Below are 16,627 nucleotides of genomic sequence, written 5' to 3'. Positions count from 1 at the left end.
CAACGTTTCAACCATCGGGTCTTCGTCTGCCACAAATAACAAACTCGGGTCTTCGTCAGCCACAAATAACAAACTCGGGTCTTCGTCAGCCACAAATAACAAACTCGGGTCTTCGTCAGGCACAAATAATAAACTTGGGTCTTCGTCAGGCACAAATAATAAACTTGGGTCTTCGTCAGGCACAAATAACAAACTGACAGAAGCCTACATATGGTAGTCTGGACTGCTGAGCGAATCATTGGTACAACCCTCCCCATTCTCCAAGAACTGTACTCATCCAGAGTGAGCAAAAGGGCTGGTAAAATCACTCTGGACCCCTCACATCCAGCACACTCCCTCTTTGAACTGCTACCGTCTGGTCGACGCTACAGAGCTCTGAGCACCAGAACGACCAGACACAGGAACAGTTTCTTCCCTCAGGCAATCCATCTCATGAACATTTGAACTCTTAACAATAAACATGAAACACAACACTATCATACTTTTTATTTTTTATTTAACACACATACTTATTACATTTCAAATCTGCACCTAACATACCTGTACATACTGAATTGTCTATTTTGTATATTGTGTTTGTGCTATTTTGCACATTGTCCATTTTGTATATTTGTACATTATTTTTATATTATCTGTGTCCTGTCCTGTCGCTGTCATTCTGTCGCACTGTGGAGCTACTGTCACTAAAACAAATTCCTCATATGTGCAAACATACCTGGCAATAAAGCTAATTCTGATTCTGATTTCTTTGCCCTGATAAACTCCTTGACTGAATTGGCAGGGTGTTTTGGGTCATTGTCCTGATGCAACATGAAGCGTTTTCTGATCAGTCTGGTGGCATTTTCTTGAATATTGGTAAGGGAAAAAAGCTGTCCAAACCTGCCTGGCACTACGTGAAAAAGTAATTGCTGGTTGTGCCACCCTTTCCAGCAACAACTGCAATCAAGCATTTGTGATAACTGGCAATGAGTCTTTCACATCGCTGTGGAGGAATTTTGGCCCACTCTTCTTTGCAGAATTGTTTTAATTCAGCCACATTGGAGGGTTTTCGACCATGAATGATTGTTTAAGGTCATGCCACAGCATCTCAATCGGATTTAAGTCCGGACTTTGACTTGGCCACTCCAAAACCTTAAAGTGCCCCTATTATGCCTCTTCGAATATTACCTTTCATGCACGTAGCTGTACGTGAACATAAATTATCTATCTGCAAAGTTGTGAAGCTGACAGTGCACGATAAATAAATTGTCTATCAAAAAAAAAGTCGAAGAGAGTCGGCTCGCAATCGCCTAAACGAGCTGTACCTCACAAAGTAACACATTTGCATAATGTCTGCCCACGTTCTCACGAACAACTTGCCCATCCACAAACTCAGTAAAATTTCTGTGTGGTTAACATCATGTCGAGAAGATGCTGTATCCTACGCTGTGAGAGTACATTTGTTTTATCTCATCTTATAATACCACAATAACCTTACCACTGAGAAACATCTTGCTCCTGCTCTTGTTGACCAGCCACTTCAACCGTTTCATCATCAGACTTGAATTGGTAAGGTACAATCGATACCATCTTTTCTTTGTACTGATAAGTCTCCAGTCATTCCGTTATGGCAATGGGCGTCTACCGCTGTATGGAGTTTCAGGATTTTCTGATAGAGTGCAGAATTCATGGTTCCATCCGTTATGGCAAGTTGTCCAGGTCCTGAAACTGCAAAGCAGCCCCAGACCATCACACTACCACCACCATGTTTGACTGTTGTTCTTTTTATGAAATGCTGTGTTGGTTTTACATCAGATGTAACGGGACACACACCTTCCAAAAAGTTCAACTTTTGTTGCATCAGTCCACAGAATATTTGCCCAAAAGTCTTGGGGGGATAATCAAGATATTTGTTGGGCAAATGTGAGATGAGCCTTTGTGTTATTTTTGGTCAGCAATGGCTTTTGCCTTGGAACTCTCCCATGGATGCCGTTTTTGCCCAGTCTCTTTCTTATTGTTGAATCATGAACACTGACCTTAATTGAGGAAAGTGAGGCCTGCAGTTCTTTAGATGTTGTTCTGGGTTCTTTTATGACATCCTGGATGAGTTGTCATTGCGCTCTTGGAGCAATTTTAGTAGGCCAGCCACTCCTGGGAAGGTTCACCACTGTTCCAAGTTTTCTACATTTGTGAATAATGGCTCTGACCATGGTTCGCTGGAGTCCCAAAGCCTTAGAAATGGCTTTATAACCCTTTCCAGACTGATACGTCAACTATTTTGTCAACTATCATCTGTTCTTGAATTTCTTTAGATCGCGGCATGATGTGTTGCTCTTAAAGTATGCTTTACTTTGTCAGACAGGTTCTATTTAAGTGATTTCTTCATTCAACAGGTCTGGCAGTAATCAGGCTTGGGTGTGGCTAGTTCAATTTAACTCAGCTTTTTAAAATAATGTGGTTAATCACAGTTCTTTCATGATTTAACAGAACGCTCTCCTCCAGACAGTGAATGCATGTCACTCAGAGCGGCCTTACCAACCTCTCCTGGCTGAACCTGAGGACGAGACAGATGACCGTCATCATGAGAAACTACTGTTCTCTTAAAAGTTCACAGTTACTACATGTAGATTAAAATCCTGACCCCAAGGACATTTTTTGAGACCATAGGCTATTCAACAAAATTAAATTATACAAGACTGCATGCCTCTAATGCATGCATCCGTTGTTTGTTCATCAAGAAAACAACTACATCAGTGATGTTATCATCATGCAAAGTCTTACAGATATGGAGAGTCTCATTGTTATGGTCAAAGGTCATCTTCCCTATGTATCCTCTCTGAGACAGCATGGAGTCTAAGTAGTACTTACAGCGTACAGAAAGATACCTGGAAACACATAGAAACACAACCTACATCATCATCTTCAGTACCCTAAAACCCGCACTAAAAATGGCTTATTTAATTAAATAATGGCTTATTTGCATTTTTAATACCATTTAAAAAAACAAGAGTAAAATCGTCAGGGTCTGGGTGACTAGGCTATATGATCCCATATATGATTAGAAATGATATAGAAACTATGTAAATCACACTACCCAGGCGGGATCACCTCTCATCTCGACCAATCACATGAATGAACGCAAGCAGAGTCGGTCTACTTCTTTGTGTGCTGCACGAGAGCATGTCAGGGGAGGCGCGCGAAGCAGTAGAATAATAATTAATTATTGATTACTAATTTGAATCAGTACTTATTTAATATTTAAAAGTATTTTTTCCCACTTCAAGCACTGACCACTGGTACAGCCTGCACTCAGGATTCTTATGCACGCATGAACCAGTGCTTCGTTTTATTTACAGCATGTGTATAACGGTCCTCAGAGCAGGCTGTACCGGTGGTGAATATACGGCCCTCAGACAGAACAGGCAGGTTGTCAGTGAGTGACAGAGCAGAATAAGGATGGAGCAAAGCGTGGATGCGCTGTCCTTGAAGAACTTTCAACTTGGTTTTGTTTATATTTTGCTTAGCCTATAATTTTATGATAATGACAGATGTTGTATTTATTTATTTTTCTCTGCGACACTTTTTCTACTGTGTTAACAACAAGATGTTAAACAAATTATTTTGACAAGACGAATAATATAGCTAATAGCCTATTTTTGTACAACCTATTTTTTTTTCCTCTGCAACACATTTTCCTATTGTGTTGTAAATGTTAAACGAATTGTATCCTGACAAGACAAATCAAAATAAAGAATACAATTTTTGTATATATTTTTATTTTCTCTGTGACACATTTTTCCTACTGTGTTGACAGCAAAATGTTAAATTTGTGTCTGTCTTTGCTGTCAATAAATTCAAGACTCTTGACAAGATGAATAAAATAAATTGGCAACAATTTTGTAGCCAGGGGATGTAAACTTTTGAACAGAATGATGATGTGTAAATTCTTCTCATTTTGATTAACAATCATATTTTTTCATTTAGTACTGGACTTCAGAAGCTACATAAATACTTCTGTCAGGACCACTATCGTCAAAGATGATTGACAATTAGCATATCGTTTGGATTGGCGGTATGGTTCTGTTCTGGGCGAGAACTCCCTACAGAACAGAACCAACACAAGTATTGCAGATTTATTAAAGTTCAGTAATTTTATGTACACATTTTTCAATTTGTCTGATTCAAAGAGAATCAGAAGGCTGGATCCTGACTGACAGAGGAGGAGTTGGGGATGGAGGAGGGTAATTAGCTATTGAGCAACGCGAAAACTGCTGATAATACTGACGACCTTATATATTGTCACGAATCCGGTCCATGAACTTTCGTTCACTCACCACCAGAGGTCACCCGCTCACTGTATGGACTCTTGCACTACACCACTGTTGCGCTTCACCATTGGACTACAATTCCCATCATCCATTGCACTGAGGACACACAGCTGTCACCAATCTCACATTGCTCTGATTACACAGCTGATCACACACACTTTATAAGCCTTGGACTTCCTCTCTGTCATTGCAGAGTATTGTATAGCGTTTATCACTCTCCTAGCGATAGCTACTCTACGGAGCCCACTTAGTTGTCATAGTCTTGCCTTGTGTGTTTTGATTCTTGCTCGTCGTATTCCTTTAGGTAGATGGGGATCAGCTGAGAGTCAGCTGATGCGAGCTTGACTAACGTGACCTGCCAGAACTAACTCTACGCTTGATTTGCATGCTTCCCAGAAGACAAAATAGTAATTTATCATATATGAAAAGTATTATATTCAGTGGCTTCCACTTTTCTTAGTGATATTTAGTGCCAGTTTAAAAGGAAGTGGCAATTTATTCGCAAATATTTTATGCAATATTCTAGTTTTGCGTAATTCGAATTTTTGGATGGAAACATAGCTAATGTTGGAAAGGGTTAAAAAAATGCAGAAGATATTGGAAAACCAAAGAATGTGCAGGAAATGGAGGATTTTTCTGAAGAACAGCAGGCAGCTGCTGAACTGCTCAGGACAAACAAGGGACTCATGAACTATCACAAAAAATAAAAACAGCTGTGGATCATCCAGGAAATGACACACAATATTAAAATTCAAGGGTATGTAAACTTTTGGGTAATTTTTATAAATTTAGTTATTTTGTTTTGTGGGGTATATGTAAACATCTGTTATGTGAAATAGCTTATTCAGGACAGTGCTAAATAAAAAAAATAACATGCAATTTTCATTATCCCTCTTATTTTGTTTCAATTATTACCATTTTGCACATTCTGCAAGGGGTATGTAAACTTATGAGCACAACTGTATCTTTTAAGAAAACAGACAAATCAACAGTGGTTCTGATTATGACATGGCTAATCAACAGATGAATTAGTGTAAACGTGTTTTTCTGCGGTTACTTGCAGTATGCGGTAAGCCCATAAAAAAAAAAAAAAAAGAAAATCCGAAAATGCATAACATAGACTGGCATGTTTTGGTATTGTTCTGGTTTTGATTTGACATTGAGCTGGCCTTGAAACACAGACCTGACAAAACTGATCACGATCACAGAAACCAAGACAAAACCACTGAAGGAAATGTGACATAACTGATGCCTTCACGGCTGTTCACACAGAAAATCATTTTGTTCTTTCGTAGGTCGTATTTCGTATGACGAAAGATCAGATATTCAGTAAAACAATTCAACATAGCCCACGTGAACTAGAAGTTTCTGTATTGTGACATACTTCCGAGAAACAGAATAATGAGGAAAATAGAGGGCATGGCATGTTTTTTCTACTGCAAATTGATTGGATGTAGTAAAGTAGGTTACATTCAGAAATGAACACTGACAGTTGGAGGGGCGTGGTTAAGGATGTCTTTTTTTATTTTATTAATGCCAAAGTACCAAAGATAAAAAAAAATAATAATAATTTGTGAACAAAAATGAAAATTAAATTTATTGCGGTGAATATGAAACTTTGCAAGCAATAATAGTTAATAATAAAATATTCATTATTTTTTTATTTTTGTATGTTAAAGCAGCCATACAGTACATCCTTGAAAAGCAAAGAGAAACCCTGGAGTACATTGTGATTGATAATATTAGAGAATTCTGTCCAAAATAGCTGCGTGTGAGGACAATCCAAGAAGATAAGCATATCAGTTTCATTAGGGTCACCACAAAAAGAACAGCTTGTATCTATATCTGATCTGACCTTTAGTTGGGTAAAATCTGTGTAGCAATTTGAATGAGATGTCTCTAACCTTGTTAGTTATGTATTTCGAAGACAAAGTCCATAGTTTTTTCCAATTAATATGTGACCCTGGAGCACAAACCCAGTCTTAAGTCGCTGGGGTATATTTGTAGCAATCGCCAAAAATACACTGTATGGGTCAAAATTATTGATTTTTCTTTGTATCTCTGCCAAATATTGTCTGATCCTAACAAACCATACATTAATGGAAAGCTTATCTATTCAGCTTTCAGATGATGTAGAAATCTAAATTTTGAAAAACTGACACTTATGACTGATTTTGTGGTCCAGGGTCACATGATCAACAACATTCTTCCAATAAGACACCATATATGGAGATGTTACAAGTTCCTTTTGAAAAAGCGATCTAATCTTATAGTTACGTGATGAAGGATGTGACAAAAAGCAGTTTTCCTACTGGGATATCAAATGGGCCTAAAGAAATAGATAAAGTGATCTAACAGAGTCCCTTAAAAGCATGACAACTCCTTTAGGAATAGCATCCATGACAATCGAGAATTCTCTAATAATTTATTACATTGTTATACCCTCCACTTCAACATATATGTGCACCACCTATCTTTCAGCGGTTATAGACACTTGCATATCGCAATGTTGTTAGGTGGTGCTGGGGGTACTTTGGCCATCACGTAAAGGTGGTCATACCTTCATGTGCAGTGACCAGGATCAGGGAAGAGTTTCCTGAAGAAGGACCATACAGTTGTTAGTGTTCCTTCCCACACTGTGAAGAAGCATTTATACCTGGAGTTACACAATTTAAAAAATCAGCTATAAAATTCAAAATGAATATGTATCAATATATTTCTGCCCTCTTTAGTCTAAATTTGAAGCAGTAGCGCTTACACCCTGGACAACCCCCCCCCCCCCCCCCCCCCCCCAAAAAAAAAATCCTGAAAAACCATTTATAACAGAAACATGTAAAAAAAAACACAACATAATGCATTTTAATGCAAAATCAAACATGCATGGATCAGATTCTAGACATTCTCCACCTATAAATCCAATATAATAGATCATTAAAAAGCTTTTTCAAGTGAAAACCATTTTGTTGAATGTTGTAGATGACAGACAGATGTGTCCAAGCTGGCAGAGTGGGTATAACATCCATACCAGGCTTTAAGTAGCTCTTTATCTTGTGTTTGATGGAAGCTGTCTATTGAATTTATTGGTAGCTACAGTGTTGAAATGTAAGAGCCAGTGTTAAACAGGCTTATTCCATAAAGAAGAGAATTTGCTAGATGGGGGATACCTAGAGCAGCCTGTACAACAGTACAAGTGATCATAACTTCATGCGCTGTTTCGAAAGATTATAGTATATTGACTGCATTGAACAGCGTAGTACTGTAGTGTCTAATACATTTAGTCAGCAAGTGCTTGAAAGCAAAGTCTCAGAACCTATAGTGCTAATTGGAGCTGTTGAAGCAAAGTGAAGCTGTTTTGAAAGACAGAACCGAAGAGATGATACATAGCAGCAAACTTAAGGGTGAGGATGAAGTATCTTTAAAGCGACACAGAAACGATGTCCTTCTGAAAAAATAAAAAAATAAATATATATATATATATATATACACACACACACACACACACACTTATTTCTTAGATTATACATAATTTTAATGACAATAACATAAGAGATTATCACACACCTCATGTGTTCTTAAAGAGCCGTGACCTGTGTCTGCTCACTGTATCCTCCTTGTCGGGCCGAATAAACTGAACTGGAGTACTCGCAGTGAGAACAGTGCTGTTTCACACGGAGAAGTGTCCCAATGGTTGTTTGTGAAACAACACAACTACGGGTGCAGACAGGGCATCTTCTAAAAAGCTCCAGCAGTTTATCTTCATAAACAATGTACTTAGTCACTTTGTGGGGGAATACTTCATTGGAGACGCTATGTAAAAATAAAAAAAATTCATAAAAGCATAAATAATCATAATTTGGTTATGTAATTTGTATGTATCAGAATGAAATAACTTCATGACAAACAATCAAAAGTATTTAAAAACAATTAGTAGCTAAATTAGAACAGTCAAATATAACTGAAAAACCTAACGGGACTAAACGCATTACCTTGTACAGTTCATGGTGCTCTCACTTCCATCTTTATGGTAGCTGGAGTCATCAGTGGACACCTCACATCTTTTCCTCTTCAATGGTGTAGAGGTTGCCCCGGGACACTCTGTGAAAGGCTCCATCAGTGTGCCTGTGTCACACGACACACTCCTGTTATGCATTCTGGCCTGGGTGGCTGCACAAATTAATAATAGATTTGTTATCAATAAGCAGCGAAAGTACAAAACAAAATGATATCATCCTGACTATATGAGACATACAAAAGCTCCATAGTATTGAAAACAACCTTTGCTTCTCCTGATGGGCTTCACGTTAGCCTGCACACTTGTAGATCTGGAGCTGACTGGTTCAGTCTGGCACCCAATTTCTCTGGTCATCTTAGGCTAAAAAAAAATGGTGTTAATTAACTTTAGCTTAATAGGAAGTAACATAAATTGTGATTAAAAATATATGCTCACTCACCTGAAGACGCCACAGCGGTGGTGGAGTAGCGTTTGGCACTGCGTCGCTTTTCAGCGTGAGCTGTTTGGAGAAACCCATTTCCACCTCGATTGCGTTGGAGAAGCAATCCCGCGTAAAATGCAGGTTACACACTCCAGCTCTAGGCGGGAACTCAAGGTCTTCCAGGCCAAGTGCATGCAACCACTGGCGCCTAATTTTCAAGTCTGCTGGAAAGCTATGCAGTCCAGCAGTGCTGTTGCAACCAGCAACACTACACCTACGTACCATCCTAACCACTGTACTAAATACAGATAAAGCTAATGCTAAAAATCTATGCTAACTTAATGCTATCCTAACTGATGCAATACTATGCTTCTAACAACTGTATGCTAATTAACTAACTAAGCTCCACTAAATAATCTTAATAACTATATAAATGGCTATGCTAACTAGATGCTAATATATGCTATCCTGATCGTTTTCAATACTTGATACAGTGGTGTTGACTGAACAAGATGTTTTTATACCAGAGGCGTGGTTAGTAAGTGCCATCATACGTCACAGGGGTATGCAACGTCCAATAGGAAAATTCAACTGCAGTAACCACCGTTCAACCTGAAGAGGGCAGCACTCAGACGTGTTTACACATACATTGTAGAATCAAAACACTTTATAACCAAATGTCAAAACATTTACTCGAATCAATGCACAGCACTAATAAAGACACAGTCTTACAGATCATTAACTCAAAAAAGTTGTTTTAGGGTTTAGTTACCCTTTAAAGATGTCATGCTCGTGCCCAAACCGAGGAGAGGAGCATTTTCAGATTTGGATTAAAGATTATAAAGGCAAACTATTGTTGTGTGTTTTGACTTGCATGGACGAATTGTTCACCACAAAAATAGCAATGTGTGCTAACAAAATAAATATAGTCAATGTTGACTTCACGCGGACTTAGGTTAGTTTATCATTGGCTACTGACAGAATATTAAAGCGCAAAATGAAACGCAACGTTAAATTAAATTAAAACATGAAAACGAAACCACTTGAGACATCGATAGAGGCGACTTCGGAAACTTTAATACAGTAAATTTACTGTGAAATACTGGGCAGGTGCAATATTACTTATATTTTATAAACACTAATGTCACGTTGATATTCGCTTTCTGCTAAAATGTTGACGGACAGGCGACAGACTTTAAAAGCTGATACCACTAGTTCCTAACAACCGCTGCGGACATGTAAACAGAAACGCGGAGGCTATATGTCAGTGATTATAGTGTTTTTATGTCAAAAGTCAAGTGCGTGAAACAAACGCAACATACCAGTAAACCCTCCTCCTGCTCCTCGCGCGCGTTGACAGAGCGCGATTGCGTCAGGACACTTCCGGCTTGTCTCCACCAATCAGATGACTCACAGCCAAGAGGTGGGTGGTTGAAAAATTCATGTATTTTCAAAAACATCCTAATCCAGTAATTAAATCACAAACGAGTGTCATAAAGAAGTAATGGAAATTAAAAAAGTGCGTGAACCATGCGAATAAACATTTTTTAAGAAGAATATAAAAATATATTTTCAAATCACCCATCTATAAATGGCCTATTCTCTATAATAGATCACTGTTTCTAGTAAAATATATCTACTTGTCGCAACTTTGTTTTTAACCATCATGTGTACGATTTATTTTTGTATTTATTTGCATATTGAAATTGTCCACGAAACCCATATCTATCTATCTATCTATCTATCTATCTATCTATCTATCTATCTATCTATCTATCTATCTATCTATCTATCTATCTGTCTATCTGTCTGTCTGTCTGTCTGTCTATCTATCTATCTATCTATCTGTCTGTCTATCTGCTTTGTGTCATGTAAAAAGTATGTTTTAAGTCTTTTGAATTACGGGGACATAGGCAGTGTCCTCATAAACCACCTTCATATTGTAATACCTCTGTCATACCCATGTCATTATACAAATATCATTTTGATCAAAGATTAAGCATTAAGTCATTCAAAAATGCTGTGCTACCATTCTTTGTAACTAAGAGAAACAAAGACACAATGTTGTACGTTAAATGTTAAGCTTATATAATATGCATAGCTGATCACATTTAGGGGCTATGTGCTATACAGACTGATTTGCAACACGTGAATTCAATTATTTATCCCGAAAGAAATAAAAGTGAAATGAGTGCCTTGCGAAGAGGGAGAAAAATGTAGTATATTATATAGTTATATATAGACTACAATTCACAAATCATTTTGAGAAAGAAACACTTCAAATTATATTTGAAATGATCATTAGGCCAATTGCCGCTTTTTTTTTGTCTTCAAATTATAGCTACATTTTTTGCAATGCTTAATTTTAAATATAGCTTAAATCAAGGTTTATCTAATAATTATTTTGCACCAAACTTTAAACCTTTAAAAATAAGCAGGTTTACATTTTAACCCATCATCTTGATCCTGGATTTAAGTAGCCTAATATTTGCACCATAACTTTAAACTCCGATTTAAATCTTGATTATGGATTAACTTTAAACTTAATGGAGGTTTAAATAAAATAAAATGCATATGCAATTAAAATATGCAACTGATTGAACAAAACCAGTGAAGATCTGTCAAAAAAAAAAAAGGTCTTGGAGAGTGTTTACCAATAAAAATGAATATTAAAGCACATCGGGCTGCTAGGGTTGTGGCGGGATGCAGATCCGTCACTCATGGTGCACCTCGGTGTCGGACAAACAAAAGAAGTGAGGAATATGTTTAGCATTTAACAGCAGCGGTCACGGTGATGATGAGGTGAGCACCAGTGATCGCGGCCCCGCCTCTCGTTTCTTATGCCCGCTCTGTGTGTCTGCTGGGCGGCGATACAGCAAAAATAAAGGAATTGGCCTTACTGTTTCAATACTTTTGGAGGGCACTGTATATAGAGAGAGAGCGCACGCGCCTAGCTTTATGATGTTTTTCTCTGCTCGCAGAGAAGTGATGTGGTAGCTATGATGACCATGTGAATCCTCATGTTCTGTTTGTTGCTTTTTACACAATTAATTAAAATTGATTAAAATTAATCCCCGGAAAACAAATGTTAGTATTTTTATCGGGGCACAGACACTTATTCTAATTTAATTCAGTTCTAATTTTAAATAATCTTGTTGGTTTAAGGTTAATAATCGGTTAATGAGCGTCGGTTGTTGGTTAGGAAAAATAAGCGAAATTAACATCCCTAATAGTGACTTATCTTAACATACACATACAAAAAGAACTGAATCAGTGCCATTGTGACTGTTTGTCATAGGTTTTACTGGGAAACCACAATTTACAGCATTATTTGCATTCTGCCCATTCAGAAGCCGGATTAATTCAAGGTCAATGTTAAAAGATTCATAACTTGCTGCAATTACAAAACAGGGAAATGGAAAACAGGTAACAGGTTCTCTCTCATAACTCTCATGTGAGTTCCTTCAACTGAAACATTTCCCATATTGTTACACCATTAATACAAAACTACACATTTTTGATGATCATACAAAATAGTGACAGATTATTTCTTGTTATACTAGAAACATTTTAATTTCTTAATTAGTTCAGTGATAAAAATAAAACAACGGAAGACTGGGAATGAAATAAAACAAATAACAGCAACAAACTACTGTATAACTGGCTTTCATATGCCTTATTCAACAGGTACAACTGCAAATAACATTGCAATTACAAACATTTTTATAAAACTTAAACTCTTATTTTAGAAAAATGTAAAGTGCACAACAAAACAGAACCTGCAAAATTTGGTTTTAAATAACAAAATTATAAATGTACATTTAAATGATCTTAGAAAAGAAAAGCCTGTAAACTTGTGCGCAATAGAACCGTAAAGTGCCGCTGTCAGCTGTAAGTACTGATTTGACTTGATTTGCCTGATACACACAAGATGATGTTCAGTGGATCATTCTGGGTTCCTCGGACCAAATGGAAGTGCAGACTGGCTGCGGTCGGGGTCATTCAGACGGAGGAGGCGAATCAGTCTATTGTCTGGCAGAGAACTGGGATACAGAAAGAACAGAACATTACATTTTTACTAGGATTATCAATTTAAAACAGCGTTTTAAGGTAATCATGTCTTCTAATCTAACTACATCTACACGTTTCTGCATGAACACTAGAGAAGCGCTTTACCTCATGCTCTGTGGTGTGAGGAAAATAAACTGTCTGTAGCGCTGACTGGCAGCGATCTTCAGCATCATGTCCATGGAGATCCTTCGGTTCACCATGTCCTGAGAGAGCAAACACACAATACAGTGACTGCATGCTCTTCTCCAGGACTCCAGTCAGCTGATTCTCTGAAGTAGCCATGACAAATATCTTGTGTTCACACAACATGTTATTGGCTACTTGACATGATACATCAAGCAGTATCCAAAACTAGGGACAGCAGTGACAGCAGTGTCCAAAACTAGGGATGCACGATATTGGATTTTTGCTGATATCCGATATTTTTCAACTCATTTTGGCCGATAGCCGATATATTTCCTTTTGCTTGGAAACAACACCAAGTCTTTCCTGTATGGGAATTATAAACAAAATATTTAAAAGTTTGGCTAGTTTTCAAAAAAGATTATTTGTTAGAAGTTATTTTATAATGACAGTACATTGAAAGCTTTAAAAACAGTCATAAATCAACTATATATATATATATATATATATATATATATATATATATATATATATATATCTCAATTGCAGCATTTTTTATTTATTTATTAATTTTTTTCAGAAAGATGCAGTGGTAACCTTAAAATATTGTTTTAAGATTTAACATTTGTAGATGGTCTAAGGCAAGAAAGTTGCAAAACCTCATAATTTGTTTAAAAAAAACAAACAAACATATTCAGGGTTGGGAAGGTTACTTTTAAAATGTATTCCGTTACAGTTAGGGCTGTAGCGGGGAAGGAATTTCCCTTGCGGTAATTTTGAGTGGCTCAATAGCGCGGTATGCGGTATTACCGCATATATATATATATATATATATATATATACAGTGCCCTCCAAAAGTATTGGAACAGTAAAGACAAAATTGTTCTGTTGGCTGTGGTGTCAAGACATTTACAAATATGATTAAAAGATGAATATGAGACAAAACTACAGAATGTCACATTTTATTATTGGGTGATTCAACACATAGATGTTTTACCAGCTAAGAAGTTCAGTACTTTTAGAGTTTCATCCCTCTATCTGATGTGAGCAGAAGTATTGGAGCAGTTGCCTCACAGCTCTTTCTAAGTGATCAGCTGTGTCCTGTTGCATTAATTCTTCAGATATTAAAAGCAGGGAATGTGTCGTATCAGTTATATCCATTACTTCTGCATTCTGAATCTTGCATTCGATGATGACACACAGAAACCAGGATGAAGATGAGGGAGCTGGCTTTGAGAGAAAAGCAAGCAATTTGGATGCTAAAAGAAAAGAAGTCAGTTATAGCTCTAGCAAAAACAAAGGGCATGGAGAAATCAAGAGTTTGGAAACCACCAGCGACACCAGCAACCAACAATGACCTGATTGGCTGAGAAAGCAACAGTAGTTGATGACAGACAAATCCTAAAAGCTGTGAAAATGAATCCTAAAAGACGTGTCTGTAAAATCACCAACAACCTCTAGAAAGCTGGAGTGATGCTCTACAATCTACTGTCCTCAGGAGACTTTGACACAGAATTACAGATGCTACACAGCAAGATGCAAACCTCTGACCAGCACCAAAAATAACCATGAATGTGTTTGCGGGAAATAGTAAGGAGATATTTGAATTATTTACTAATAAACTAATGTTTTCTGAGTCCGTGTCGCAAGGATGAAGTTGCTGATCCTGACTCGCCATCTCCTCATTAGACACGCCTTTAGAGAGAAATTAATCTTTATTAATTATGTGAAATAGTTTTTGTTTTCGATTTTTTTTTTTTTTCGTTAAGTGATAATTTAAAGTTTTCTATAGATATATTTATCATGTCTGTGAGGCATGTATTCGCTCCGCTTCGGTTCATTTTTTATGAAGCGCTCCTGTTCAAGACGGCAGAAAGCGCATGTTTGTTTTCTTTGTTTTATAAAAGAACTACCTTTTTGTTGGTATTGTGAGTGCACACAAATACAAGTAGACCCTTTACAGGTCCGAATGGTGTATTACTCTTACCTTTATCAAAAAATAAAAAAATGACGGCGTAGGCTATTTTAATTTGTTTCCACTGAAAAAAATCCTCCATGTCCTGCAGAGCGCGCTTTAGCTTCCACTCTCCGCACAAACTTAGATATAGGCTAGCGCACATTATTATTATAGCGCAGGTTTAACGTTTAAACATTGTTATATGCTTGAACTGTTTTAGTATATCTATACATTTTATTTTAGGCAAGTCGTGATGATATGAGAAGGCTAAATTTATCAAACATAGACTATGATCAGCGCATGCCGCTGGCCGCTTGGTCGTTACTTTAAAAAACAAATCAGTTCCAGAGAATGGGATTGGTAAGATTTAAACATTTTTTTTTTCAACAAGCCTCTTATTCTCACCAAGGCTGAATTCATTTGATCATAAATACTGTAATACACCAATATTGTAAGATATTATTACAATTTACAATAAATGTTTTATATTTAAATATATTTTAAAATTTAATTTATGTAATTAAAATCTGAATTTTCAGCATCATTACTCCAGTCTTCAGTGTCACATGATCCTTAAGAAATTATTCTGATATGCTCATTTGCTGCTCAACAAACATTTCTTATTATTATCAAAGATGAAAACAGTTGTCTAATATTTTTGTGAAAACCGTGATGCATTTTTTTTACAGGATTCTTTGAATATACTCCTTACCATATACACATCGAATTCATCTAAGGCACGGAACGGAGCTTCAGCTATGGCCCACAGTGACAGAACGAAGCACACAGTAGAAAACGAACGCTCTCCTCCAGACAGTGAACGCATGTCACTCAGAGTGGCCTTACCACCCGTTCCTGGCTGAACCTGAGGAAGAGACAGATGACCGTCAACATGAGAAACTACTGTTCTCTTAAAAGGTCACGGTTACTGCATGTAGAGTAAAATCCTGACCCCAAGGAGGTTTTCTGAGGGCATAGGCTATTCAACAGGACTGCAATTATACAAGACTGCATGCCTCTAATGCATGCATCCAGTGTTTATTCATCAAGAAAACAACTACATCAATGATATTATCATCATGCAAAGTCTTACAGATATGGAGAGGGTCTCATTCTTATGGTCAAAGGTCATCTTCCCTATGTATCCTCTCTGAGACAGCATGGAGTCAAAGTAGTACTTACAGCGTACAGAAAGATACCTGGAAACACATAGAAACACAACCCACATCATCTTCGGTACACTAAAATCTGCACTAAAAATGGACAAGCCCTTTGATTTGTCCCACTGTAACTTGCTGTTTTAAGGCAAGACACTACAGGCAAAACCAGTTTTTTTCATACACTGGTCAATTTTGAGATTTTGGGGTTTTTGTAACATTGTTTCAGACTAATGGAAAGAAAAAGTCTCGGGTTACTCGCGTAACCCTTGTTCTCTGAATAGGGAACAAGACGCTGCGTAAGCTAAGATGCTTTAGGAACGCCCCCTGGGTGTGCCGATTGTCTGAAGCCCTTATAGAATCACGCCAATTCATTGGCTGATGGCGCAGATGCTGTCTTCGATGTTCTTACGTCGCCTCCTTATACTGGCGAACGCGCCATCTGCTCCTCAGATTTCTCTGCCGAAAAGACCACTGTCGGCAGCGTGATGAGCTTGGCAGCAAACGCAGCGTCTCGTTCCCTATTCAGAGAACAAGGGTTACACGAGTAACCCGAGACGCTCTCTTTCATAGGTTCAC

General features: G+C 37.5%; 2 protein-coding genes across 7 annotated transcripts in view; both read right to left on the bottom strand.

The window, feature by feature from the left end:
- Positions 1–498: 498 nt before the first annotated feature.
- LOC306881217 (uncharacterized protein) lies at positions 499–10,098 on the bottom strand. 6 transcript variants are annotated; one of them, XR_013785131.1, is made up of 7 exons: positions 8,759–10,098; positions 8,583–8,679; positions 8,294–8,471; positions 7,869–8,114; positions 6,740–6,943; positions 2,761–2,864; positions 499–2,533 (listed from the first exon to the last, which is right to left on the bottom strand). XR_013785131.1 is itself a non-coding variant. In XM_079435200.1 (5 exons), exons 1-4 carry the CDS (start codon positions 9,023–9,025, stop codon positions 7,880–7,882), a joined length of 777 nt encoding a protein of 258 aa, XP_079291326.1. In that variant the 5' UTR covers positions 9,026–10,098; the 3' UTR covers positions 5,806–6,943; positions 7,869–7,879. The 6 variants fall into 6 exon arrangements, 3 of the variants coding, with proteins under 3 accessions (XP_079291326.1, XP_079291324.1, XP_079291325.1); XR_013785133.1 differs by having other exon boundaries at positions 6,740–6,963; positions 8,759–10,088; XR_013785132.1 differs by lacking the exons at positions 499–2,533; positions 2,761–2,864 and adding an exon at positions 5,816–6,270 and having other exon boundaries at positions 6,602–7,749.
- Positions 10,099–12,017: 1,919 nt separating this feature from the next.
- LOC306881216 (structural maintenance of chromosomes protein 6-like) overlaps positions 12,018–16,627 on the bottom strand; it is a 30,424-nt gene continuing 25,814 nt past the window's right edge. The window contains exons 24-27 of the mRNA XM_079435197.1: positions 15,985–16,090; positions 15,604–15,756; positions 12,917–13,014; positions 12,018–12,783 (exon numbers count right to left, since the gene is read on the bottom strand). Of these exons, the coding sequence (XP_079291323.1) occupies positions 12,687–12,783; positions 12,917–13,014; positions 15,604–15,756; positions 15,985–16,090 (454 nt within the window). The 3' untranslated portion in view covers positions 12,018–12,686. The remainder of the gene's footprint in view (positions 12,784–12,916; positions 13,015–15,603; positions 15,757–15,984; positions 16,091–16,627) is intronic.

The sequence above is a fragment of the Barbus barbus genome (genome assembly GCF_936440315.1).
Source record: "Barbus barbus genome assembly, chromosome: 15".
In the NCBI taxonomy this organism is placed as follows: domain Eukaryota; kingdom Metazoa; phylum Chordata; class Actinopteri; order Cypriniformes; family Cyprinidae; genus Barbus; species Barbus barbus.
The sequence above is the reverse complement of the archived record's forward strand: the minus strand, read 5'-3'. Positions and strand labels throughout refer to the sequence as shown.